This window comes from Rana temporaria, chromosome 12, assembly GCF_905171775.1.
Source record: "Rana temporaria chromosome 12, aRanTem1.1, whole genome shotgun sequence".
In the NCBI taxonomy this organism is placed as follows: Eukaryota; Metazoa; Chordata; class Amphibia; order Anura; family Ranidae; genus Rana; species Rana temporaria.
The window spans coordinates 132,103,138-132,131,135 of record NC_053500.1 but is presented as its reverse complement, the minus strand read 5'-3'; the positions used below and the strand labels follow the sequence as shown (position 1 = coordinate 132,131,135).

The 27,998-nt window shown below is 46.5% G+C and overlaps 1 protein-coding gene across 1 annotated transcript in view; it reads right to left on the bottom strand.

The window, feature by feature from the left end:
* Positions 1–9,314: 9,314 nt before the first annotated feature.
* Positions 9,315–27,998, bottom strand: part of TIMP2 (TIMP metallopeptidase inhibitor 2) — a 50,745-nt gene continuing 32,061 nt past the window's right edge. The window contains exons 2-5 of the mRNA XM_040330742.1: positions 24,094–24,194; positions 20,027–20,135; positions 12,967–13,091; positions 9,315–9,881 (exon numbers count right to left, since the gene is read on the bottom strand). Coding sequence (XP_040186676.1) covers positions 9,684–9,881; positions 12,967–13,091; positions 20,027–20,135; positions 24,094–24,194 — 533 coding nt within the window. The 3' untranslated portion in view covers positions 9,315–9,683. The remainder of the gene's footprint in view (positions 9,882–12,966; positions 13,092–20,026; positions 20,136–24,093; positions 24,195–27,998) is intronic.

Below are 27,998 nucleotides of genomic sequence, written 5' to 3'. Positions count from 1 at the left end.
GGATGAAGTCCAGGGCCAAATCTTTATCCCAGTCCAGCCCTGGATGCAGTGCCACTTGCCACCCATAGCCTGCCACCAGATGCAGTGCCGCTTGCCACCCATAGCCTGCCACCAGATGCAGTGCCTCTTGCCACCCATGGCCTGCCACCAGATGCAGTGCTGCTCTCACTCCCTCTGCATGAGCCACGTGCGTATAAGGAAAGGAGTGGCGTCACTATCTGGAGAGTGAAGATCACACCAGTCCCTGCTGCTTGCCACTGTGTGCCAGAGAAGAAGGAGGTGCTGAGGTGGGTGGGAACAGCAGCGCTGCACTAGGCACAGGCCTCGCTCCTGGCCTCATTGTCTGAAAGTAAATTGTCACTGGTTTCAAGACGCCAGGCAGCGCCGGCCCTAGCAACCAGTTCTGGAAATGTAGTTATTAGTTAGTAGGGGGTGGCTGTGTCCTCTATTTCATTCCGGGACATTGTATTGTCCCAGAATGAAGGTGCCCGGGACCCGGGACAGACATGTTAATTGTGGGACAGTCCCGGGCAATCCGGGACACGTGGGCACCCTAGAGTGGAGAGATGCTGATTGACAGGCAGCAGCTCTCTGCTCTGGTAGCCGAGAGAACCGAGCCATTGGCAGTGTTTGATTGCTTGGTTCTCAGTGTAGAGGCACCAGATGCAGCATCCACCTAGGTAAGTACGGGGCTGCTGCAAGAATTTTTGACACCATAGGTGAAAGCTCATTTTGCCTCCCCATTGACCCCGCCCCTGACTCCGCCCCCTTGCCCTGCCCATGTATACCCCACCTTTTTAATGAAGCACCTATTAAATGCAGCCTACCAGTGCCCATCAATTAATGTTTGCTTGCTTTCATTCATTCGAGAGTCGGGACACAGACACAGTCCTCCTCCACTACACGCTGACGCTGATGCCGCGTACACACGACCATTTTTCATGTCATGGAAAAAAACAACGTTTTTCTCGACGTGATTCCTCTCAAGCCTGCCTTGCCCAGAAGACAGCTGGGGGGGACGGGACAGAGAAGGCGCCGGAAGTGGCGTAGATACCCGTGGGTGGATCGGGTATCCATGCCCGGGAGTGGGAGCAATTACACAGGTATCCGCTCCCCCCTGAAAGTTGCCAAATGTTACCCGCAGGGTGGAACGGTTCCGAAAAGCGGAAGTTCAATTTTTTGGGTGGAACTCCGGATCTGGATTTTGGGATATCAAATAAAAGCCCATAGGAGAATAGGCCGTGAAGTAATAAAACATAGAAATGTGTAATTTACAAGTGATCCACCAGATGTCAGTATTGTAATGAAAAAAAAAAAAGTGGTGCCAGGAAAAGGAATAACCTTCTAATGGTAATTTAAAATATATCCACCAGGTGTCAGTAGAAAGATTTTTTTTGAAGGGGACCTGTCAGAAAAGGAACTTGGGAGCTGCCAATGTTATTTTTGATGGCGTTACCTCCAGGGCTGTCATCCTTATCCTTGCGCCTCTGTTCAGTGAGACAATACTCCGGAACAAGTGTGCTTACAGAAGGTGTTGAGTGTACTAATTTCATTGGCTGCTCACACCCTGTTTGCACTGTATTGGTGGACGTACACATAACAATCTGGTCGATTGATCAGGGCCGCCATCAGGGGGGTACAGGCATTACACCTGTAAGGGGCCCTATGGTCCTCAGGGGCCCAGCTGGCCCCCCTCCCGTTTTTTTTTTGTTTTTTTGCATCACACCTGTAAGGGGCCTGATGGTCCCCAAGGCCCCTTGCAGGCCCGGCCGGCCCCCCTCCGTTTTTTTTTTTGCATTACACCTGTAATGCCCAATGGTCCCCAGGGCCCCCCCTTATTATCTCACGTCAGGAGAAGAGATTACACTTGTTTTTTTATTAGACACCGTGCCCATCATTGCAGCCTCACCGTGCCCATAATTGTAGTTTCACTGTGCCCATTATTGCAGCCTCATAGTGCTCATCATTGTAGCCTTACCGTGTCTATCATTGCAGCTTCACCATGCCCATTATTGCAGCCTCACCCTGCTGCTCATTGCAGCCTTACCATGCCCATCATTGCAGCCTCGCCGGGCTCATCATTGCAGCCTCACCATGCCCATTATTGCAGCTTCACCATGCCCATCATTACAGCTTCACCATGCCTATTATTGCAGCCTCACCATACTCATCATTGCAGCACACCGTGTCCATCATTGCAGCCTCACCGTGCCCATCATTGCAGCTTCACCGTGCCCATCATTGCAGCCTCACCGTGTCCATCATTGCAGCCTCACCGTGCCCATCATTGCAGCTTCACCGTGCCCATCATTGCAGCCTCACCGTGCCCATCATTGCAGCCTCACCGTGCCCATCATTACAGCTTCACCATGCCTATTATTGCAGCCTCACCATACTCATCATTGCAGCACACCGTGTCCATCATTGCAGCCTCACCATGCCCATTATTGCAGCTTTACCGTGCCCATTATTGCAGCCTCACTGTGCCCATCATTGTAGCCTCACTGTGCCCATCATTGCAGCCTCGCCAGCCTCATTGTGTCCAACCGTCCATGCAGCCTCATAAGTCAGTGTCTGGGCATCTCCCGCTGTGTCACGGAGCTCAGTCTGAAATGTTTGGCTGCACTGTAACAAAGGTCCCGCCCTAAACAGGAGGAGGAGTAGGGAGGGGAGCGCTGCAGCCACATGTCAGCTTAAAGCGACCCCAGGGCAGGCAGCCTACCGGGAAATGTTCCTTTATCCCGGTAGACCAGACGCTGGGCATCCCATATCTACCATCCCCATCCAAGTTATACCCCAACTCTCGGAGTTCCTGAGAGTGAATGCTGGGCTGATTTCCAGCATAAATCTTCCAAATTTATTTCTAAAACCAGTGTTCCGTGTTTGTCAAGAATTCCCACGCAACAACAAGGGAACAGCGCCATGAATAATGCATGTGCACAGCGTGACATTTCATTATGGAAATGAGGACCGCATCTGAAAATACCTGAACAGCCCCAACCGACTCTTCCCTCTCCATCTGTTCACCAAAGAGAAACCGTGACAGCCAATCGCAGACAGCGCTACCCTTCGCCGCTGTTCTGTAGAGGGATGAACACCGCTCAATGGACATAGATAGACAGATAGGCCCAGATTCTCAAAGGAGTTACGCCGGCGTATCTATGCGCCTGATTCTAAGGCCCCTTTCCCATTTAGGCGTTTTTCATGCGGTACAGCGCATGAAAAAACCTGCCTGTAGGCTTTCACATTGAAGCAGTGCGCTCCAAAAGTCCTGCTAGCCGCATCTTTACTGTGGTATAGGAGCGGTGCGTTCACCGCGCCTTACCATTGAAATCAATGGGAAAGAGCGGTAAAACCCTTTTTCGGCTGCTAGCGGGGGGTTAAAACCTCACCGCTAGCGCCCGAATATCGCGGTAAATACGACAGTATAGCCGCGCTACAAATAGCGCGGCTATACCATCACCGCGGCTCCACGCCTCAATGTGAAAGAGGTCTTAGAATCAGTTACGCATAGATTTGTCTTAGATCCGACCGGCGTAAGTCTCTTACGCCGTCGTATCTAAGTTGCATATTTACGTTGGCCGCTAGGTGGCGCTTCCGTCGATTTACGCGGCGAGTATGCAAATTAGCTAGATACGCCGATCCTCAAACGTACGTCCGCCCCGGCGCATTTTTTTACGTCGTTTACGTAAGGCTTTTTCCGGCGTAAGGTTACCCCTGGCTCTATGAGGCGTAGCCACTGTTAAGTATGGACGTCGGGACAGCGTCAAATTTTCCGTCGTTTGCGTAAATCGTTCGCGAATAGGGCTTTGCGTAAGTTACGTTCACGTCGAAAGCATTGACTTATTTGCGACGTGATTTCGCGCATGCGTACTGGGATACGTCCACGGGCGGCGCATGCGCCGTTCGTAAAAAGCGTCAATTACGTGGGGTCATACTAGATTAGCATACAACATGCTTACTCCAAGCCTACTTTGAATTACGCAGGCTTACGCCGGCAGATTTACGTTACGCCGGTGCATATATGGGAGCAAGTTCTTTGTGGATACCCTACGAGCCACTCAGATTTACGGCGGCGTAGCGCATATGAAATGCGCTACGCCCGCCTAAATATACGCCCGTTTTTGGGGATCTGGCCCAGTGTCTTTCTTTCTTTGTATCCATCTATCTATCTCTATTTCTCTCTCTATATCTATTGATTAATCAATCTATTGATCGATCGGCCGATAGATACATATGGATAGAAAGAGAGAAAGATTATCTATCTATCTCTATCTATCTATCTATCTCTCTCTTATCTCTCTCTATCTCTCTCTTATATCTATCTCTATCTCTCTCTATCTATCTCTCTCTCTATCTATCTCTCTCTTATCTCTCTCTTATATCTCTCTCTCTCTCTCTATCTCTCTCTATCTATCTATCTCTATATCTCTATCTATCTATATCTCTATCTATCTATATCTCTCTCTATCTATCTCTATATCTCTCTCTATCTATCTATCTCTATATCTCTATCTATCTATATCTCTATCTATCTATATCTCTATCTATCTATATCTCTATCTATCTATATCTCTATCTATCTATATCTCTATCTATCTATATCTCTATCTATCTATATCTCTATCTATCTATATCTCTCTCTATCTATCTCTATATCTCTCTCTATATCTCTATCTCTATATCTCTATATCTCTATATCTCTATCTCTCGTGCCTTAAAAAAAGTATTCATACCCCTTGAAATTTTCCACATTTTGTCATGTTACAACCAAAAATGTAAATGTATTTTATTGGGATTTTATGTGATTGACCAACACAAAGTGCCACATAATTGTGAAGAGGAAGGAAAATAAATGGTTTTCAAAATTGTTTACCAAATAAATATCTTGAAAGTGTGACGTGCATTTGTATTCAGCCCCCTTTACTCTGATACCATTTAGGCCCCATTCACACCTGCGCATAGCGTTTTCAGGCAGAAAGTCAAACAATTCTACCGCGATTTTTTGCGGCATTTTTTCCCCAAGATTTTGTACAGGTCAAAAGGTCACCAATGTAAAAAGAATGAATCTATGTTATTTTTGCCGGCTGCTGGCGCCGACTATTCAGATGGCCGGACGGTGAGCGCTGGCCACCTGAATAACGGCAGCTGGTTGGCTGTGCGGAAGTGCCTATCAGAGCCAGCGGCTCCCGGAAACCTAAGTGACGTACGGGTGGTGCGTTCCTTAGATAAGACTGACAGGCGTCTCAGTCAATCAGGTTCACCGGTTCTGGTTACCGGTAACCTGATTGGCTGAAGCGTCTTCGAGGGCGGGAGAAGACATCGAGGGACGTGGAAGGAGGATGGCTGACCCCCAGAAAGGTAAGTGCCGGGCGGGGGGGGGGAGGGGCATTATACAGGGCACAGTGGCGTCAATGGGCACAGTGGCATCAATGGGCACAGTGGCATCAATGGGCACAGTGGCTGCGTTTGATGGCATGGGACAGTGGTGACAATTGATGGCACAGTGGCTGCTTTTGATGGCATGGCACAGTGACTGCATCTGATGGCATGGCACAGTGGTGACAATTGATGGCACAGTGGCTGCGTTTGATGGCATGCACAGTGGCTGCGTTTGATGGCATGGCACAGTGGTGACAATTGATGGCACAGTGGCTGCTTTTGATGGAATGGCACAGTGACTGCATCTGATGGCATGGCACAGTGGTGACAATTGATGGCACAGTGGCTGCGTTTGATGGCATGGCACAGTGGCTGCGTTTGATGGCATGGCACAGTGGCTGCGTTTGATGGCATGCACAGTGGCTGCGTTTGATGGCATGCACAGTGGCTGCGTTTGATGGCACAGTGGCTGCTTTTGATGGCATGGCACAGTGACTGCATCTGATGGCATGGCACAGTGGTGACAATTGATGACACAGTGGCTGCGTTTGATGGCATGGCACAGTGGCTGCGTTTGATGGCCTGGCACAGTGGTGACAATTGATGGCACAGTGGCTGCGTTTGATGTTATGGCACAGTGGTGACAATTGATGGCACAGTGGCTGCATTTGATGGGCACAGTGGCTGCATTTGATGGGCACAGTGGCTGCATTTGATGGGCACAGTGAGGCTGCAATTGTTTTTTTGTTTTGTTTTTCGTTTGCGTCCCCCCAAAAATTTTGAGCACCAGCCGCCACTGAACAGCAGTGTAGAAAAGCAAAGTGGGGGACCTGGCTGTGCTACCCCATTAGTGGGTACCTGGATAACAGGAGAAATCCTTTGGTAGGTACACATATACATATTATATGAGATAGTTAGCCTCTTCCCCTTAGTTGTGCTTCATGCTGGTCAAACACACACAAAAACAGTCCAGACTGGTATTGGCAGATAATACTGTTTATTGGCACCTATGAAACTTTCACATACAGAATTTGTCAGAATGAGTGCAAAGCACAGAACATGCAACCTTCCCCTTCTCTCTCCCCAAGTCTCAGACTTCATAAATCAGCAAAAAAACACAAAGAGAACAAAAAGCTTTAAATTAATACTGGCAGCGGAAAAAAATAATAATAATTATAATAATAATAATAATAATAATAATAATAAAATACACATTCCGTTTTATATTTACCAAGCAAGAATCTCTACAAGTAGCATGACTGTGAATTACAGTATACTTGTTTGCACAAGGTGGGGGTTGGCTTTAACACAAGGACCAGAAAACCTTAAAACGGGAAGCTCTCAAATCATATGACATAAATATGAGAAAGGCCTTCGGTAGCATTAATGGGTAAATATATATATATAAAAAAAAAAAGAAAAAAAAAAAAAAAAGACTATGCAGTCAGTACACCAGGCTCGTGTCGAGTTGGGTTGAGTTTATGAAATTCGAAGGAAAGGAAGGTGTCTGTATTGCCTGTAGCAACCAATGGGAATGTAACAGTTGACATTCTAGAGAAACAGGTATTGATGCGACTGTCTTGCCCGTAGCAACTATGTAGGGTAATTGGAAAATTCGTTTTGTGGTTCCCAGTGTAGAAAATGGCCGGTTCTCTGTGGTGGACACATGAAAAAAAAAAGAGGATAGGCAAGAAATCGATTTTAATGTGGAAATAGAAATATGGGCCCAGATTCTCAAAGGGCTTACGACGGCGCAACGCCATGTACGCCGTCGTAAGTCCTAATCTGGGCCGTCGTATCTATGCGACTGATTCTTAGAATCAGTTACGCATAGATATCCTCTAGATCCGACAGGCGTAATTGCTCTCACGCTGTCGGATCTTAAATGCATTTTTTTTTTTCGCCGCTAGGTGTCGCCTCCGTCATGCAAATTAGCTAGATACGCGAATTCCCGAACGTACGCGCGGTTGACGCAGTGAAGTTACGACGTTTACGTTAGGTTTACGCAACGTAAAGTTGCTCCTGCTATATGAGGGGCAACCAATGTTAAGTATGGTCGTTCCCGCGTCGAAATTTAAAAATTGACGTCGTTTGCGTAAGTCGTCCGTGAATGGGGCTGGACGCCATTTACGCTCATGTCGAAACCAATGACATCCTTGCGATGTCATTTGGAGCAATGCACCCTGGGATATTTTCCGGACAGCGCATGCGCAGTACGTTCGGCGCGGGAACGCGCTTAATTTAAATGCTCCACGCCCCCTACCCAGCTAATTTGAATTACGCGGGCTTGCGCCGGGTGATTTTCGCTACGCCGCCGCAACTTTACAGGCAAGTGCTTTGGGAATAAAGCACTTGCCTGTAAAACTTGCGGCGGCGTAACGTAAATGACATACGTTACGCCGCCGCAGAGATACGCCGGATATACGAGAATCTGGGCCATGGTATCTTACATTAGATGAGGTTGGGAGTAACCATAATGCACAGGTAGAAGCCCATGCAGATGCAGGAACAGTCACTCTCGATGGTTGGGTGAGCCCAGACTTAGGTCCACTTGCAGATCAGGATGGTGTAGGTAAAAAAAAAAAACAGTATATAAAGCTGAAGACAGCAAATATACAGTGGAACCTTGGATAAAGAGCTTAATCCATTCCTGGGGAATACTTGTAATCCAAAGCACTTGCATATCAAAGCGAGTTTCCCCATAGAAATCAATGGAAACTAAGATAATGTGTTCCGCATTGACTTCTATGGCATGCAATACCGCATGTGGCCAAAGGTGGGGGAGCCTCAGAAATACTCAGGAACAGCTCGGCTGATCTTGGAAACCCTCAGAAAGGCTTGGAAACACTCAGGAACAGAGTATTTTTGAGTATTTCTGAACTGTTCCGAGTGTCACCGGCGCCCCTGCACCTGCTGCACACCCCATCAGCTTGAATTCTGCTTGTTTTACAAGACAACACTCGCAAACCGAGTCAGGATTAAAAGAAAAAAGTTGCTTGTCTTTCAAAACGCTTGTTAAACGCGTTACTCGTAAACCAAGGTTCCACTGTACATGTAAAACTTATGTAGGGAGATTTGTTTCATCTCTGTGTACCATCTGAGGCTGTTTACTTCACTGGGTATATGTGAGGGTTTACATCCGTTCTGAACGGTAACTGAAAGCTGGAAAAAAAAACAGCCAGAATCTGTGTGTTTACAAACACACAAATCTCTGCACAGTGATTGGGCACAGCCGGTCATACGGCCAAACTCATTGGCTGTAACCTGCGCTGTGGCTAATCACAGCACAGATTAGCAGAGGACGTGCGCAAGCGTGCCTCTAAATCGGGAAGCTCATTGTGACGTATGGGTACATTGTAGTGCCTAAAGGCAAGCTGTTAAAGTAGCAATTACACAATGCTGTTTTATAGTATATATAAAAGAGTGCTCCTCTCTCAATCTGATAAGCGGCATAACAAAAATCAAAGCAAGAATTGAAGCCGGCCACCCGGTAACTCCTATAAATGTTCTTTATCGGTTACATCCTGTAAAACAGGATCAATGCTAACGTGGGTTTCGGCCGAAACGCGTTAGGGTGGATCCTGTTTTACCTGATGTAGCCAATAAAGAACATTTATAGGAGTTACCGGGTGGTCAATTTTTGCTTTACATTACGGGTATATTCATGATGGCTGTGTAAACGCTGTGAATTTTGTATAACTTTACCCCTATGTGTATGCAAAAAAAAAAAAAGACATGTCAGGTCCAGTTGCCCAATCCGATTGGTTGCAAAGGGTGAGACAATGCCTTTCACGTGTGAGGAAATTGTCATTATGTTAAGAGAATTCTGGGTAATAATGGAGCCTGTGACTCACAGCTTAGACCTCGCTTGGCGGCTTAGAGATAGAAGCATGGTGGGGGGGGGGGGGGAGGGGAAGAAACGGGGGGGGGGGGGGGGGGGGTTAAGTGAGGGAAGGGGGCTGTAGACCAGCTACACAGAATTCGGGAATTCTCAATATGGCCTTGTGCGCTGTGATAAGGGGGAAAGGTGGTGAAAGGAAGTCTAAGAAGTAAGGTGGGCGGCAAGAGTCCATCCACCTTCCGCCTCCATTTAATCCTTTCAGTGCTGCGATCTCTCCAGCAATGAAGGGGTTAAACCCCACGTCCCATGACGGTTTGCCAGTCCAGCTTCAGTCACGTGACTTGCGGGAAAACCGATATTAACCTGGGTCGAAAAAGGGAAAAAAAAGACGCCTCCCTCTCCTCCTCGTGGGCGCGCTGGCTTCTCAGAACTGGCGGCTGGGACTTGAGAGAGACGGGAGTTAGGGGTCCTCTATGTCGAGGAACTCCTGCTTCGGGGGGGCGGTCCCCCGGTACCAAGAGCACGATCCGTCGCTGCGCTTGATGCAGGCATAGTGCTTGGCCTGCCGCCCGTGTATGCTCTTCTCCGTCATCCAATCTGTCCAGAGGCATTCATCTTGGGCGCTGACGTAGCAGGGGATGGAAGGGCAGCGTGAGATCTGCAGGGGTACAAGCAGCACAGGACAGTTAGAATAAGGACACATATGATGCAATTAGTCACTAGCATAAAAATCCCAGCAGTTTTTAAGATGGATACATTATCTGTGGCACAGACTAGAAAATGATGTGCGAAAGTGTTGCAAAAAGTTGGAAATTGCAACAAATTATCTATTATGTTGCCGTGAGCAGAGGTGTAACTAGAACCTTCAGAAACCATAAAGGGCCCCATTGATCCCTGTCCTGGTGGCAAGTGAGACCCTTGTGACCCTGGTAGTTCCGCCACTGGTGTCAGTAGTTCCTGACTTCTCCTGTTTGCCTGTGCCCTTGACCTTTTGCCTGTCCCTTGGTTACCCTAGTCTGCCTGTTGTCCTGACCTCGGCTTACCCATCACTACCATTGTCCTGCTTGCTGCTTCCCCTCTCTCTCTGCGGAGCGTGACCTAGGGGATCCCAAGGGTCGCGACCTGGATCCAGCTGCGGCGAAGGCCATCCTCACCACTAGAGGCTCTGGTGAACACAAAGCTGGGTCTTAGACTCCGCGCCCTGGGCGATCTTGTGTTCGCTTCCTCTCTGATCGCAGCAGTCGGCTATAAGGTTCACTACCCAGTGGTGCATCCCTTACCCCCACGGGGTGCACTTGTCACCTGGCCACAGTTGACCTGACAAAGGAAAGCTTTTGGCCGAGAATTCCCAGCCGTGTGTATGCTCCCTCGCAGTTTTTTCGACTGAAAAACTGCCAAAATCCGCCGGGAAAAAAAAAAAGAGAACCAGCTCCCTTTTTTCCCGTCTGGATTCCCGGCTGACTTTTTCCCGTCGGAAATCCCGAGCGCGTGTACGAGGCATGAAGGTGTTAAGGAAAAGAGTTGAGCCCAGTCCATAAAAGCTGTAGGACACATACAAGGTTTAGTAAATCCTCCAGCTACTATATAATTTTTAGAAGATTGCATTGGTTGGCAACCACAGTAAATGGTATAGATCAGCTTCCTGTATGGGGTCAGATGTCTATGAGTCAACACACACTCCCCAATAAAAAAAAAAAATCACGCAGAGCTCTCCTACAGTGCGGCCGGCCGGTAAGAAGGAAGCCATTATTGTGAGCTCAGGTCTCAGGTTACACTCAGGGTTTGCAACAAACCACTTAGCTGATATTAAAAGCATGTGACAAAAAAAAAAAAAAAAAAAAAGTTTTTTTGCGGTCAGACGAGACAAAATTGGAACATTTTGTTCTCAGTCCAAAGGCCCGCATATGGTAAGAGCTCGACATCAAACGTTCACCGAGGAACTGCTTTGAAAGTGAAAAACTCTGCTTCGGTGTTAAAAAAGCTTAAAACAAGAGAAATGCTTTTCTTTGATACGGAACCAAAGCCTCGGATCAAAGAGGATTAGAGCGAGTAAAGTGAACGAGTCAAGCGGGAAAAACACGACCAACAAAACTTGATTTTGTAAATTTAATGTGGTTGGTGGGTGGTCCCAGGCAGTGGTGTAAGCGTGGGTTGTCAGCGCCTGGGGCGAGGCAAAGTAATCTGCGACCCCCTGACCCACGGACTTACCTATTTTCAGCTAGCTCCAGTCTGGTCACATGATCCACTGTGTGAGACAGCGGTGGCTGTAGGGAAGAGGAGAGCGTGCTTGATAATGACTGGTAAAGCCTGGAGTGGTGACATCATGCATTAGTTCCTATGTCCCATCTGTTGTTGGCGCTCCCTCCTCGTATACACTACGGCGGCGTAGTGTATCCGAGATACGCTACGCCGGGCTTACATATGCGCCGAGGTACGTGGATCTGGGCCTGTATGTTTCCTACAGCTTTTATGGACTGGGCTCAGCTCTTTTCCTTAATACCTTCATGCCTCGTTCACGAGCTCGGGATTTCCGACAGGAAAAAGTCAGTCGGGAATCCAGACGAGAAAAAAAGGGAGCTGGTTCTCTTTTTTTTTTGCCGGCGGATTTTGGCAGTTTTTCAGTCTGAAAAACTGCGAGGGAGCATACACACGGCCGGGAATTCCCGGCCAAAAACTCTCCTTGCAGTTTTCCCTTCGTAAGACCCGGTCGTGTGTACGAGGCATAAGCCTATTTCCTGACAGCTCCCCTCTAAATTTTGCACCCGGGGCGGTGGCCCCCCTCGCACCCCCCATGCTACGCCACTGGTCTGAGGGATACAGAACAAAAAAACTCACGTTGGAGCTTTGCTGCAAGGGACGGTCCAATGTAGAGGAGGTTCTGACTGATGGGCCAGATTCTCGTAGTTTGGCATAACTATATTTACGTTACGCCTCCGCAACTTAGAAGGGCAAGTGCTGTATTCTCAAAGCACCTGCTCCTTAAGTTGCGGCGGCGTAACGCAAATAGGCCGGCGTAAGCCCGCCTAATTCAAATTTGGAACAGGGGGGCGTGTTTTATGTAAATGTTCTGTGTATTTTTTCCCCAAAAAAGTGCGCTTGCAAGACCGCTGCGCAAATACGGTGTGACAGAAAGTATTGCAACGACCGCCATTTTATTCTTTATGGTGTTAGAATAAAAAAATATACAGCAGCCACTTCTATTGTACTGTTGCAGACATTTCGTAGCTTCTCCAAGCCACTTCTTCTGCACTATAGAAGACGTTTCATAGCATCTCCAAGCCACTTCTTCTGCACTATAGAAGACGTTTCATAGCATCTCCAAGCCACTTCTTCAATACTGTTGGAGACATTTCAAAGCTTCTTCAAGTCACTTCCTTCAATACTGTTGAAGATGTTTCGAAGTTTCTCCAAGCCACTTCTTCAGTACTGATGAAAACATTTCATAGCATCTCCAAGCCACTTCTTCAGTACTGTTGACGTTTCAAAGCATCTCCAAGCCACTTCTATTGTACTGTTGCAGACATTTCATAACTTCTCCAAATCACTTCTTCTGCACTATAGAAGACGTTTCATAGCATCTCCAAGCCACTTCTTCAGTACTATTGAAGACGTTTCATAGCTTCTCTAAGCCACATGTTCAGTTTATCAACATTACAGGACAAATCCAGTTGAATGTGACTACTAGCTCTACCATAACCAACAAAAACCTTCACAGACATATATCCCTAAACTCGTTCTCTTACCTTACACTCACAGCCCATCTCATATCTCTGGTTAAGACTCTTCTTCTGGGTTTGGGTGAGGGATTCCCATGGCCACACGAAGTCGCACAGTGTGATGTGCATTTTTCCAGTACCCTCTGCTTTACCTGGAAGAATGAGTTTGAATGGTTACCATCTGTTACAAAAATGCTCATTTCAGAAAACAGAACAATAAAATTAAAGCCAAACTCCAGGAAAACATCTAAATATACAGATAAACTACACATAATGGAGTTGTTTGTATTTGTGTCCACCCTGGGGGGGCAGAAGACCCGATTTTTTTTCTACTTCAGCTAAGTAACACATACAGGTCTTGTCCCTCCCAAGACTGTAGTGCTCAGTAAAGTAGAAGACAGAGCCGGGTCACACTGGGGCGACTTGTCAGGCGACTCAGCCGCCTGACAAATCGCGTCCCATTCTATTCAATAGAACCGTTCTAATAGGAGCGACCACTTAGAAAAAGGTTCTTGTAGGACTTTGGGGGCGACTTGCATTGACTTCTATACAGAAGTCATTTTGCAAGTCGCCTCTGAAGTCGTCTTCAGGACGCCTTGCTGCGGCGTAGCGTAAATCACCCGGCGCAAGCCCGCCTAATTCAAATTAGGCGGGTAGGGGGCGTATAGCATTTAAATTAAGCGCGTTCCCACGCCGAACGTAATGCGCATGCGCCGTCCCTAAAATTTCCCGACGTGCATTGCGCTAAATGACGTCGCAAGGACATCATTGGTTTCGACGTGAATGTAAATGGCGTCCAGCCCCATTCACGGACGACTTACGCAAACAACGTAAATTTAAAAAATTTCGACGCGGGAACGACGGCCATACTTAACACTTGGTTGCCCCTCATATAGCAGGGGCAACTTTAAGCGGCGCAAATCTAACGTAAAAGTCGTAACTTCACTGCGTCGACCGCGCGTACGTTCGGGAATTTGCGTATTTTGCTAATTTGCATACTCGACTGGAAAAAAACGACGGAGGCGACACCTAGCGGCAAAAAAAAAAAAAAATTGCATTCAAGATCCGACAGCGCAAGAGCCTTACGCCTGTCGGATCTAATGGATATCTATGCATAACTGATTCTAAGAATCAGACGCATAGATACGACGGCCCAGATTAGGACTTACGACGGCGTACATTGCGTTGCGCCGTCATAAGCCCTTTGAGAATCTGGGCCATATGAGTTTTAGCTTTGGAGTGCACACCATAATGCCATAGGTATTAGTGCACAACTGTGATTCTTAGTAAAAGTTTATAGCTACTCAAACACAACTACATTCTATGCATGAAGAAAAAAAAAACCTTCTGTATGCAGCCCCCCAGCCCCCCAATCCTAACCTGAGCCCCACTCTGATCCAGCGATGTTCACGATAGCCTCAGCTATATGGGGATTCTCCTTCCTCATTGGCTGAGACAGCAGCAGGGGCCCATTGGCTGTCAGTGAGCCAATGAGGAGAGAGTCGGGGGGGGGGGGGGGGGGGTCTGGCAGCCGCGGCTCTATGGGGTTGATTTACTAAAGGCAAATAGACTGTTGCTCCAGAGCTTGGTAAATGAGCAGAGGCTCGGCTGACTTCCATCATCCAATCATGTGCAAGCAAAAATGCATTTTTACTTTTATTTTCCTTGTACTTGATTGTGTATACTTTGCAAAGTGAAGCTTTCCTCATTTACAAAGTCCTGGAGCAACTGCACATTGCAAAGTACACAGTCTATTTGCTTTAAAAAAAATCAACCTCTGTGGCCCAGATTCTGAAAGGGCTTACGACGGCGCAGCGCCATGTGCGCCATCGTAAGTCCTAATCTGGGCCGTCGTATCTATGCGTCTGATTCTTAGAATCAGTTACGCATAAATAACCATTAGATCCGACAGGCGTAAGGCTCTTACGCTGTCGGATCTTAAATGCAATTTTTTTTTTCACCGCTAGGTGTCGCCGACGTCGTTTTCCCGATCGAGTACGCAAATTAGCAAAATACGCGAATTCCCGAACGTACGCGCGGTCGACGCAGTGAAGATACGACGTTTACATTAGATTTGCCACGCGTAAAGTTGCCCCTGCTATATGAGGGGCAACCAATGTTAAGGATGGCCGTCGTTCCCGCGTCGAAATGTAAAAATTTACGTTGTTTGCGTAAGTCGTCCGTGAATGGCGCTGGACGCCATTTACGTTCACGTCGAAACCAATGATGTCCTTGCGACGTCATTTAGCGCAATGCACGTCGGGAAATTTTAGGGACGGCGCATGCGCAGTACGATCGGCGCGGGAACGCGCCTAATTTAAATGATCCGCGCCCCCTACCAGGATCATTTGAATTAGGCGCCCTTACGCCGCAAGAGATACACTACGCCGCCGTAACTTACGGCGCAAATTCTTTCTGGATTCGAAGCAACAAAAAGCAAGTTACAGCGGCGTAGCGTATCCCGCCATACGCTGCGCCGGTGCAGATCTCTGTGGATCTGCCCCACAGTCTATTTGCCATTAAAAAAAAAAATCAACCTCTGTGTGTCTTATGAATGCATAGAGCAGTGGCTCGGGAGTGAGCACGCAACGGTGCCCCCAGGGCATTGGACTTTCTCTAGGGGGGGCTGCTTGAGGGGGAGGTACCCGAAAAGAAGAGGATCAGAGCTGCTCTTTGCAAAACCACTGCGCAGAGCAGGTACCATGAAAACAATTCAAACAAAAAAAGAAGGACAAAGCTTAAGTAGCACTTTACTGGACAAAGCTGAAAAGGTGATGGCAATGTCTCCAAATCCTCATCTGAGAACTGAAAGCTGATTTTTGCAATACAGATATTACACAAACGCAACCTAACTTCGCAAGACTACTTTCTTGCAGCCATACGGATGTTTCTACACTTTGGGGAAACAATATGACAGCTACTGAGCCACAAACAAGTTTATGTGTAATCCTCATGCCATAGACTAGAGCTGTGTCTCGATACACTGTGTGCGTCAATAAAAAAACACAGCCTCATAGCCTAGGATGGCAAGGCACACTTCCCTGCTTTTCCATCCTCCTCCTTTCTTCAAACTGACATGCAGAGTGACTCCAGACTGCACTGTCCACTTTTAACTTTGGAAACCTGGAATTTTAACAAATAGTTCAATGGGGAAAGTTTATTCTATTGTGCTTAATGTGCGAAACTAAAAAAATACAGAGCGATTATTACTACTTTAAAACAGACCTTCATCCTCATTCTTCACACTTTTATTTTTGCAGAGTGCAGAGCTCAGGGGTGCTTTATGTACAGAGTGAAGAGCTCAGGGGTGCTTTATGTACAGAGTGAAGAGCTCAGGGGTGCTTTATGTACAGAGTGAAGAGCTCAGGGGTGCTTTATGTACAGAGTGAAGAGCTCAGGGGTGCTTTATGTACAGAGTGAAGAGCTCAGGGGTGCTTTATGTACAGAGTGAAGAGCTCAGGGGTGCTTTATGTACAGAGTGAAGTGCTCAGGGGTGCTATATGTACAGAGTGAAGAGCTCAGGGGTGCTTTATGTACAGAGTGAAGAGCTCAGGGGTGCATTATGTACAGAGTGAAGAGCTCAGGGGTGCATTATGTACAGAGTGAAGAGCTCAGGGGTGCATTATGTACAGAGTGAAGAGCTCAGGGGTGCATTATGTACAGAGTGAAGAGCTCAGGGATGCTTTATGTACAGAGTGAAGAGCTCAGGGGTGCTTTATGTACAGAGTGCAGAGCTCAGGGGTGCATTATGTACAGAGTGAAGAGCTCAGGGGTGCTTTATGTACAGAGTGAGGAGCTCAGGGGTGCATTATGTACAGAGTGAAGAGCTCAGGGGTGCTTCATGTACAGAGTGAAGAGCTCAGGGGTGCTTTATGTACAGAGTGAGGAGCTCAGGGGTGCTTTATGTACAGAGTGAAGAGCTCAGGGGTGCTTTATGTACAGAGTGAGGAGCTCAGGGGTGCTTTATGTACAGAGTGAAGAGCTCAGGGGTGCATTATGTACAGAGTGAAGAGCTCAGGGGTGCTTTATGTACAGAGTGAAGAGCTCAGGGGTGCATTATGTACAGAGTGAAGAGCTCAGGGGTGCATTATGTACAGAGTGAAGAGCTCAGGGGTGCATTATGTACAGAGTGAAGAGCTCAGGGGTGCATTATGTACAGAGTGAAGAGCTCAGGGATGCTTTATGTACAGAGTGAAGAGCTCAGGGGTGCTTTATGTACAGAGTGCAGAGCTCAGGGGTGCATTATGTACAGAGTGAAGAGCTCAGGGGTGCTTTATGTACAGAGTGAGGAGCTCAGGGGTGCATTATGTACAGAGTGAAGAGCTCAGGGGTGCTTCATGTACAGAGTGAAGAGCTCAGGGGTGCTTTATGTACAGAGTGAGGAGCTCAGGGGTGCTTTATGTACAGAGTGAAGAGCTCAGGGGTGCTTTATGTACAGAGTGAGGAGCTCAGGGGTGCTTTATGTACAGAGTGAAGAGCTCAGGGGTGCATTATGTACAGAGTGAAGAGCTCAGGGGTGCTTTATGTACAGAGTGAAGAGCTCAGGGGTGCTTTATGTACAGAGTGAGGAGCTCAGGGGTGCTTTATGTACAGAGTGAAGAGCTCAGGGGTGCTTTATGTACAGAGTGAAGAGCTCAGGGATGCTTTATGTACAGAGTGAAGAGCTCAGGGGTGCTTTATGTACAGAGTGAAGAGCTCAGGGGTGCTTTATGTACAGAGTGAGGAGCTCAGGGGTGCTTTATGTACAGAGTGAAGAGCTCAGGGGTGCTTTATGTACAGAGTGCAGAGCTCAGGGTCTTTTCAGGGCAGACACAGTATTTTTAACTGAAGTTATTTTGGGCATTGCTAGTACCAAGGTCAAGAAGTCATAAAACACAACCGAGTAATATACTGTAAGTATAATGATCCAGTTTGAGGATCACACAATTCTAAAAAGAAAAAGGGTGCAGTCATGAATCTAATTGATGATGTAATGCGAGCGTATGAGGTACATGGGCCCGCCATCTGGCTCCATTTCCAAGATCCTACAGATGTCGGGAATGAGCTGGGTACACTGCATGGTGGATGCGTCACAGAGGCCGTGAAGATAAATGAATAAAACAGCAACAAGAGGAAGACGTTTTTTGGGGCAGAAGAGACTTTGCATGTTTCATGACTTCCACTTGAAGAGTGTGATAGCTGTTACATTATTCATACAATTCATTCATTCCAGTTCATAGGAGCAAACCAAAGGCTTGTCCTATAGGGACCTCCAGGCTTATAAGTAGGATCCAGCAAACATATCAGTGGAAACTTGTTATTTAAATAAAAATTGTTCCTATTTAATCATTTATTATAACATTAACTGGCCTCTAATAATTCCCCCTTCTCTCCTAAGATATATATATTGTTTTCCTTTTTTTCCCCAGTTAAGACTTTTTGGATTTATTGGTTTGTTTTTTGTTTGTTTTTTAGCTTTATTTAAAAAAATGTGCAATTTAATAAAAAAACAAAGAGAAGCTTGGAGTTTCGGGAAAACACTTTGGAGAGTGCAGAGTGTAAGATGATGGGCAATATATGCAGGAGAGGTGTACAGAGGGAATGATGGCGGGCAGTATGTGCAGGAGAGGAGTACAGGGGGAATGATGGCTTGAGTATGTGCAGGAGAGGAGTACAGAGGGAATGATGGAGGGCAGCATATGCAGGAGAGGAGTACAGAGGGAATGATGGAGGGCAGCATATGCAGGAGAGGAGTACAGAGAGAATGATGGCGAGCAGTATGTGCAGGAGAGGAGTACAGAGGGAATGATGGGGGGCAGTATGTGCAGGAGACGAGTACAGAGGGAATGATGGGGGGCAGTATGTGCAGGAGAGGAGTACAGAGGGAATGATGGCGGGCAGTATGTGCAGGAGAGGAGTACAGAGGGAATGATGGCGGGCAGTTTGTGCAGGAGACGAGTACAGAGGGAATGATGGGGGGCAGTATGTGCAGGAGACGAGTACAGAGGGAATGATGGGGGGCAGTATGTGCAGGAGAGGAGTACAGAGGGAATGATGGCGGGCAGTATGTGCAGGAGAGGAGTACAGAGGGAATGATGGCGGGCAGTATGTGCAGGAGAGGAGTACAGAGGGAATGATGGCGGGCAGTATGTGCAGGAGAGGAGTACAGAGGGAATGATGGCGGGCAGTATGTGCAGCAGAGGAGTACAGAGGGAATGATGGCGGGAAATATGTACAGGAAATGAGTGCAGAGTATACAATGATGGGCAATATGTGAAGGAGAGGAGTGTAGAGAGTATGATGGTGGGCAGTATGTGCGGGAGAGGAGTGTAGAGAGTATGATGGTGGGCAGTATGTGCGGGAGAGGAGTGTAGAGAGTATGATGGTGAGCAGTATGTGCGGGAGAGGAGGAAAATAGTATGCAGGGTATGATATTGGGGCAATATGTACAAGAGAATAGTGTGGAGGACATTTTGTAGGGCAATATGTGCAAGAAAGTAGTATGAAGGACATGATGGAGGGCCATATAGGAGAGGACTTCGGAGAGTATGGCAGTGGGCAGTATGTATAGGAGAGGACTGCGGAGGGTATGACAGTGGGAAGTATGTATAGGAGAGGACTGCAGAGGGTATGGCAGTATGTATAGGAGAGGACTGCGAAGGGTATGGCAGTGGGCAGTATGTATGGGAGAGGACTGCGGAGGGTATGGCAGTGGGCAGTATGTGCAGGCGGAAGTATACTGTATGTATCACACTTCTCTCTTCAAGGCACAGCTTAAAATACAAAACTCTTAGGGAGTGGAGGAGACAAAAAGTTTTTCAGAGGCACAAAGCCTTATCTGCTAAACAACTTCTTCCTCTAGTCATTGTATCTCATGTGCTGTGTATTCTGTACAATGTGACTGCTTCTCAATGACTGAAGATGAGCAACATGGGAATGGAGAAGATGGCGGATAGAGCAGTGACTGGCGGTCTGGATGGGATACCCCTGGAGGAGAACTCTCTTGTAGGTAGGTGTTCCATAGTGCCGGAGCCCACAGTGGACTTTAGTATCACTTTGATCCAACAACAATGACTTTTAACTGTCAAGCAAGTCATTGGCTGCTAACCTGCAATCAGATACTCTTTTTTGCCTCCCGTTTCCAGTGTCACTCCACACACTGCGGAAGAAGAAGCTGTGAGGATGTACTGGATGTCCTCGGCGGGGCCCTTGAACATCTGCAAAATAAAGAACATGGCAATCAATAGATCATTTCCAATGATAAAAAACATTTTTTGATTTTTTTAAAAACGTCATTTAAAATCATTGTGTGTGGGCTTCACACCGTTTTTCGGCTTCTTAAAAAAAAAATTTAACGACCGTGTGTACGCCGCATCAGTCTACACCAGTGGTTCTCAACTCCGGTCCTCGGGACCCACTTACAGGCCAGATTTTAAATATTACCTTGAGGAAAACGTTTCAGTTAATTTCAGTTATTTTGAAAACGTTTCAGTTATTTTGAAAACGTGACCTGTTAGTGGGTCCCGAGGACTGGAGTTGAGAACCACTGGTCTACACGGTTTAGGAGACATTTGCAAAAAAGATGGGCACTGATGTCTACGGCGCATGCGCACTGTGGAGACCTTTAGAAACGGCAAGTGTGTTGGACTATCACATAAAATCCCAATAAAATACATTTACGTTTTTGGTTGTAACATAACAAAATGTGAAAAATTTAAAGGGGTATGAATACTTTTTTAAGTCACTGTATCTAAGTTAAATTTATATATTGAAAAAAAAGTTTTAAGGATGTATTGATAAGATTTGATTTTTTTTTATATTTAACTCATTTATTTTACTATCAATGTTGAAAAAAAATGATTATATATATATATATATATATATATATATATATATATATATATATATATATATATATATATATATATATATATATATATATAAATTCCATTAAAGCCAACCTAGGGGACACTTACAAATAATCCCTCGCAAGCCCTGAACGTCACTCTGATATAACCAAATCTTCCACTGAAATCTTTCCGGAAACCCACACTTCAAGGAGTGGCAGATTCCTAGTCCCCTGCTGTGCTCAGTGGTTTCTCCCGCTGACCCCTCAATCACTACTGTATGCTGTAGTGACATAGGGTTCAGTAGGGTAAACCACTGAGAGCAACAGGGGACCAGAAGATCGAGCCCACCAGAAATGTAAGCCACTGAAGAAACTTTAACAGATGATGTCATCATGCATCAGTGAGGCGCTCAGCACTACTACCATATAATTCTGCAAAAACTGTTATATATTATAAAACACTTTTGCACATAATACATCAAAATACAGACAGGAAATCTAAAAAGAGACATTAGGCTCAGTTCTAAGCTACGTTATATGACCAAAAGCCATCACACCTACCACTATACAGCCAATAGGGGGTTAGAGGGTTAGGGTTAGAGTTAGGGTTAGAGTTAGGGTTTTACCTTGAAGAATAAGGCTAGGACTCAGGAATTGGAACAGGGACCTCCCCAGAGGTCAAAGGTCAGAAGGCAGGTTCCCAGAGGTCAAAGGTCACGGGGCGTGGCTAGTCCACCTCCACCACAGTGTACTGCCTACCCCAACTAAGGGCCAGATTATTTACGTTACGCCTCCGCAACTTAGACGGGCAAGTGCTCTATTCTCAAAGCACTTGCTCCGTAAGTTGCGGCAGCGTAGCCTAAATAGGCCGGCGTAAGCCCGCCTAATTCAAATTTGGAACAGGGGGGCATGTTTTATGTAAATGTTCCGTGACCCGACGTGATTGACGTTTTTCACGAACGGCGCATGCGCCGTCCGTGGAAATCTCCCAGTGTGCATTGCTCCTAATACGCCGCAAGGACGTATTGGTTTTGACGTGAACGTAAATTACGTCCAGCCCCATTCACGGACGAGTTACGCAAACAATGTAAAATTTTCAAATTTTGTCGCGGCAATGACGGCCATACTTAACATTGGTACGCCGCACTTACGCCACCATATAGCAGGGGTAACTTTATGCTGGGAAAAGCCTAACGTAAACGGCGTATCTGTACTGCGTCGGCCGAGCGTATGTTCGTGAATTTGCGTATCTAGCCGATTTACATATTTCTAGGCATAAATCAGCGTACACACCCCTAGCGGCCAGCGTAAATATGCAGTTACGATCTGACGGCGTAAGAGACTTACGCCGGTCGGATCTAATAGAAATCTATGCGTAACTGATTCTAAGAATCAGGCGCATAGATACAACCGGCCGGCCGTATCTCTTTTGAGAATCTGGCTCTAAGTGTTTTGAACAAATGTTCTTTTAGATCAGGGGTCTCCAAACTTTCTAAACAAAGGGGCAGTTTACTGTCCTTCAGACTTTAGGGGGGCCGGACTGTGGCCACCACGAGTAGAAAATGTACTGGCATCAGTTGGAGTAAACTATGCCCCGTTTTGGTGCCAGTGAAAGAAATTGTGCCCCATTGATGGTGTCTTTGGTAGGATATGTGCCATTGAAAGAAATGGTGCCACATTGATGGTGCGTTTGGTAGGAAGTATGCTCCATCGATGGTGTCTTTGGTAGTGTAGGGCCCCCTTACTTTCAGTATGGGCACAACGCTAAAGTTAGTGGGGAATGGGAGAGTTACCTTTCTCCCATTCACTATTTGTTTAAATTTTGGGACTTCTGTCATTCCAGAAATGTCCACTGGGTCAGTCTGTGGTCCAGGGATGCAATGTCATCTCTGGCCAGCAGTTGGCGCCAGAGGGGTTCTGGCAGAGTAAGTTTCTCCAGCAGCCAATTAGAGGAGTTTTTTTTCCCTCGCGGGGCGTGCTGGAGAGGAGTATATCTGTGACAGGTGTCATGTGTTCTAAAATCTTCACGGGGTCCCTGTTCCAGATGCGGCATCCACCTTCAGGGTGCGCGCATCCATGGACCCCGCCGGCGTGGCCCACCTGGCCATAATTGCAGACTACTTGGGACCTCATCCGGAGGTACAAGGGGACCCCAGTGACTGGCTGGGTTCCCAGGCTGGGTGCCGTTCGATTGGGGAGTCGGTTTGAGGAGGACCCGGAGGCAGGTCATCCAACAGAGCCTGAACAAACCAATTGGGGATCCGGTGACTAGAGTACTGACAGGTATGTTTGCTGTCATCTGGTGACCGATGCAGAAATCTACTGGGAGGATTCGCTTCATCTATCTATCTAGCTCAGTTATTGTAATTGGCCTGTGGGGGTCTGTGAGAGTGGCCTGTTCCTCCCAGAAATCCTAAGTGACATCTCGGCTGCCAGGCCTGTAAAGAGGGATCTGCCCGGGGGCACTATACCCACTCAGTTGGAGTGGCGACAAGTTACAAAATTGGTACAATGCAGAGCAGTACTGACTGCTCTATCCAATATCCAGGCCTGATACTGCAAGGTTCTTCCTCTCTCTCTATTCATCAACTTTGCCCTTCCCAATTGATGTTGATGTTGGCCTGGAAAATAAAGCATTGGAAAAAACCTTTATTCACTGTCTGGACTTTCCCTCACTGTTTGTTTCTACAATTGCACCCCTAGACAACGCCAGGGTAACTTAATAGGCCCTTCGGGGGTAGCGCTACAGTAGGAATTGTGCCCCATCGATGGTGTCTTTGGTAGAATTGATGCCCCATCGATGGTGTCTTTAGGCCCCATTGTTAATGTCATTGGGAGGGATAGTGTCCCATAGTTTGTGTCATTAGGAGGAATTGTGCCCCAATCTTTGGTGTCATTCATAGGAATGGTCCCCCATCATTGATCTCATCGGGCCCCATTGTTGGTATAATTGGAAGGAACAGGAACTATGCCCCTTTGTTGGTGTCAGTGAAGGAAATAGTGCCCCAGGGGCCGGATTCAAGCAAGCAAAGGGCCACATCTGGCCCCCGGGCCACAGTTTGGAGACCTCTGTTTTAGATAAATGGGCACAAAGTCCCACAGACACCCCCCGAAATCTTGTGGAAAGCCACCAAAAAAGAACGGAGAGGCAACAGGTTCTGTAATGGCATCTCTAACAAGCCATATAGTGTGTATGTGATGGTCAGGTGTCCACAAAGGTTTGGCCACACAGTGTATGACAACTGATTGACCGCAATGTTCTTTATTTAGCTAAAATAATAATAAAAAAAAAAGTGAATTGAGCCTATTGTTATTTTATTTCATACCTTAATTTGTTTGATTTCATACTGGATCCTTTTGATGGGATTCCCATAGACATCATTCCCGCTGTCGATTTCTTTACCCACAATGGCCTTGGCCCGAATCACTGCAAGGAAAGAATGGGAAAGAACTTTAATAACATGTTTTTATTTTGGTGGCTATATATAGTTCCATATTTTTTAATTATTTTTTGCATAAAAATTATTTTGAATAAATTATAATTATTTTTTTCATGATGTAGCGAGCATAAAATAAAAGTTTCTCTTTGTTATTTATTACCCATTCTCTGTTATTATTACATATTTTTAAATATTGTGAACACTCCTGATAATTTAACTCTTGTTTATACACAGTTATGAAAAGAGCAAATAATTCTAATTAGACTTTTCCACATTTCATCTGTTTACTACAAGTCATGTTTACTTCATTTATTTTTATTTATTTATTTTCCACCTGATTTAATATTATTTGCATAATTTGTACCTTTATATACCAATTATTCTCTGTACTCCATCTTTTCTTTAAAGCGGAGGTCCCGCGAAAAATAAATATTAAAAGCCAGCAGCTACAAATACTGCAGCTACAAATACTTAATAAATGGACACTTACCTGTCCAGGGTGCCCGCGATGTCGGCAGCGGAAGACGAGCAATCGCTCGTCTCTCGGCTGCCCCCACCGACATTCTCGGTGAGGGAATCAGGAAGTGAAGCCTTGCGACTTCACTGCCCGGTTCCCTACTGCGCATGCGTGAGTAGTGCGGCACGTTCCCAGTGGTCCCCTCTGTCTCCTGGGACCAGTGTGTCTCCCAGAAGGGAGTGGAGTGACTCCTGTGGGAGTCTCTCCCTTGAAGTTGGTGCAAATACCTGTATTATACAGGTATCTGCATTCCCCTCCCCTGAAAGTTGGCAAATGTGACACCGGAGGGGGGGGTTCCAAAAAGCGCAAGTTCCATTTTTGGGTGGAACTCCGCTTTAAAGTGGTTGTAAATAGGGTTGTCCCGATACCACTTTTTTAGGACCGAGTACAAGTACCGATACTTTTTTTCAAGTAGTCGCCGATACCGAATACCGATACTTTTTTTTAATGTCATGTGACCGTTTTCAAACCACAATACAGACCAAAGATATTTTCTTTAGAATTATGAAGAACTGGTACATCATGGTGTGGGGCTGTTTTTTAGCATACGGTACTGGAAAACTACATATCATTGAAGGAGTGTTCACTGTCAGTGCAGCTCATCGGTGCCAGTGCCCAAAAGTGCAGCTAGCCAGTGCCACCTATCAGTGCAGGGAAGCAGCTTATTAGTGCATCTCATCAGTGCCACCCAATCAATGCCAGTGCCACCTATCAGTGCCATCCATTTATGAGTGCCATTCAATCAATGCCAGTGCCACCTATCAGTGCCATCCAATGGTGCCATCCAATTTGTGTTCGATGTCACAAAAAAAAAAAAAAAAGTATTCTATTCTGGTATCGGGAGTATTTGCGCGAGTACGAGTACTAGCGCAAATACTCGGTATCGGTCCCGATACCGATACTGGTATCGGTATCTGGACAACCCTAGTTGTAAACCCCACTTTATGAGTTTTACCTACAGGTAAGCCTATAATAAGGCTTACCTGTAGGTATAAAGAATATCTCCTAAACCTGCAGCCCATACCCGGAAGCGACGGAGAAGATGCATCTCGTAAACGGTAAGTACGGCTCATATTTTAAAAAAAATAGCCGATTCCCCTAGACAAAACGAGCATCCATCTAGGGGGAAAAAGTGCCCTCTAAGGGTGAACCCCCGCTTTAAAGAATGGAAAGAAAAAATCAGTCAGATGTTTTCCTTCCATTCTTTAATTCATATTTTGCCGAACAGGCTACAGTAGAATAGCTGCTGGGGGTGGGGGGGCCCAGACAGTTCTCATTTCAGATATTCTGAAAAAAAACAAGGTTGGGCCATTGTGTATTAATAGCAGGATAGGCATATTTCAGCCGTGTCACGTGACCTTATTCAGAACCACGCCACACATCGCAAAATAAACGCGATCCTGCCTTTGAAGCGATCGTTAGCATAATTTCAGAGATGGGGTTAGTCAAGGTGTCCGGGGAAAGCATTAATAAACTCCTGAAATGAACGCTCAGCGATCGTCTGTATAGGGTGGTGGAGCAGAACGATGGTTGTGGTGAACAGAACTCCGTTCCTCTCATGTGCTGCTGAATCATTAGACAAAAATGCATCCAAATTCTGAGAGGATTTGTTGGAAACAGAGAAGCTTTGTGGAGGGAACTGCTAGTCTGCACTTTCCAAGCCAAAACCAAAGCGACGGAGCCAAGAGCTAGTGCAGAACGCGTGATGGGAGAGAGCGAGAAAAGAGGAGACCGATAAAATCATATAGCCAAATTCGGAGAGAGTTACGCCGGCGTATCAGTAGATACGCCGTCGTAACTCTGAATCTGCGCCGTCGTAAATTTAAGTGTATTCTCAAATTGAGTTACACTTAACCACTTAAGGACCGGACCAATATGCTGCTACATGATCCAAGGGGTTTTTACAATTCGGCACTGCGTCGCTTTAACAGACAATTGCGCGGTCGTGCGACGTGGCCCCCAAACAAAATTGGCGTCCCTTTTTCCCCACAAATAGAGCTTTCTTTTGGTGGTATTTGATCACCTCTGCGGTTTTTTATTTTTTGCGCTATAAACAAAAATAGAGCGACAATTTTGAAAAAAATTCAATATTTTTTACGTTTTGCTATAATAAATATCCCCCAAAAACATATATAAAACATTTTTTTCCTCAGTTTAGGCCGATACGTATTCTTCTACCTATTTTTGGTTAAAAAAAATCGCAATATGCGTTTATCGATTGGTTTGCGCAACATTTATAGCGTTTACAAAATAGGGGATAGTTTTATTATTATTTTTTTTTTTACTACTAATGGCGGCGATCAGCGATTTTTTTCGTGACTGCGACATTATGGCGGACACTTCGGACAATTTTGACACATTTTTGGGACCATTGTCATTTTCACAGCAAAAAATGCATTTAAATTGCATTGTTTATTGTGAAAATGACAGTTGCAGTTTGGGAGTTAACCACAGGGGGCGCTGTAGGAGTTAGGGTTCACCTAGTGTGTGTTTACAACTGTAGGGGGGTGTGGCTGTAGGTGTGACGTCATCGATCGTGTCTCCCCTATAAAGGGGATGACGCGATCGATACGCCGCCACAGTGAAGCACAGGGAAGCCGTGTTTACATACGGCTCTCCCCGTTCTTCAGCTCCGGGGAGCGTTCGCGACGGGGCGGCTATAAACGAATAGCCGCGCCGTCGCCCCGGATCGCTCCCTGCGGGAATCCGACCGCCGCATGTAGCGGGGGGGGGGGGTCCCCGATCGGACCCCCGACCCACGTCTAGGCAGGGACGTACATGTACGCTAATGTGCCTGTACGTGCCATTCTGCCGACGTATATCTACATGCGGCGGTCGGGAAGTGGTTAAATCTAGCTAAGACACGACCGCGGGCGCCGTCGTATCTTAGCTGTCTATTTAGGCCGGCCGCTAGGGGCGTGTATGCCGATTTATGCCTAGAATGCGTAAATCAGCGAGATACGCCTATTCACGAACGTACGCTTGCCCGTCGCAGTAAAGATACGCCGTTTACGTAAGGCGTTTTCAGGCCTAAAGTTATTCCACCAAAAAGATGGCGCAGCCAATGTTAAGTATGGACGTCGGACCCATGTCAAATTTTTTTTTAATTTTACGTCGTTTGCGTAAGTCGTCCGTGAATGGGGCTGGGCGTAATTTACGTTCACGTCGAAACCAATAAGTCTGTGCGGCGTAATTTGGAGCATGCGCACTGGGATATGTCCACGGACGGCGCATGCGCCGTTCGTTCAAAACGTCAATCACGTCGGGTCACGGT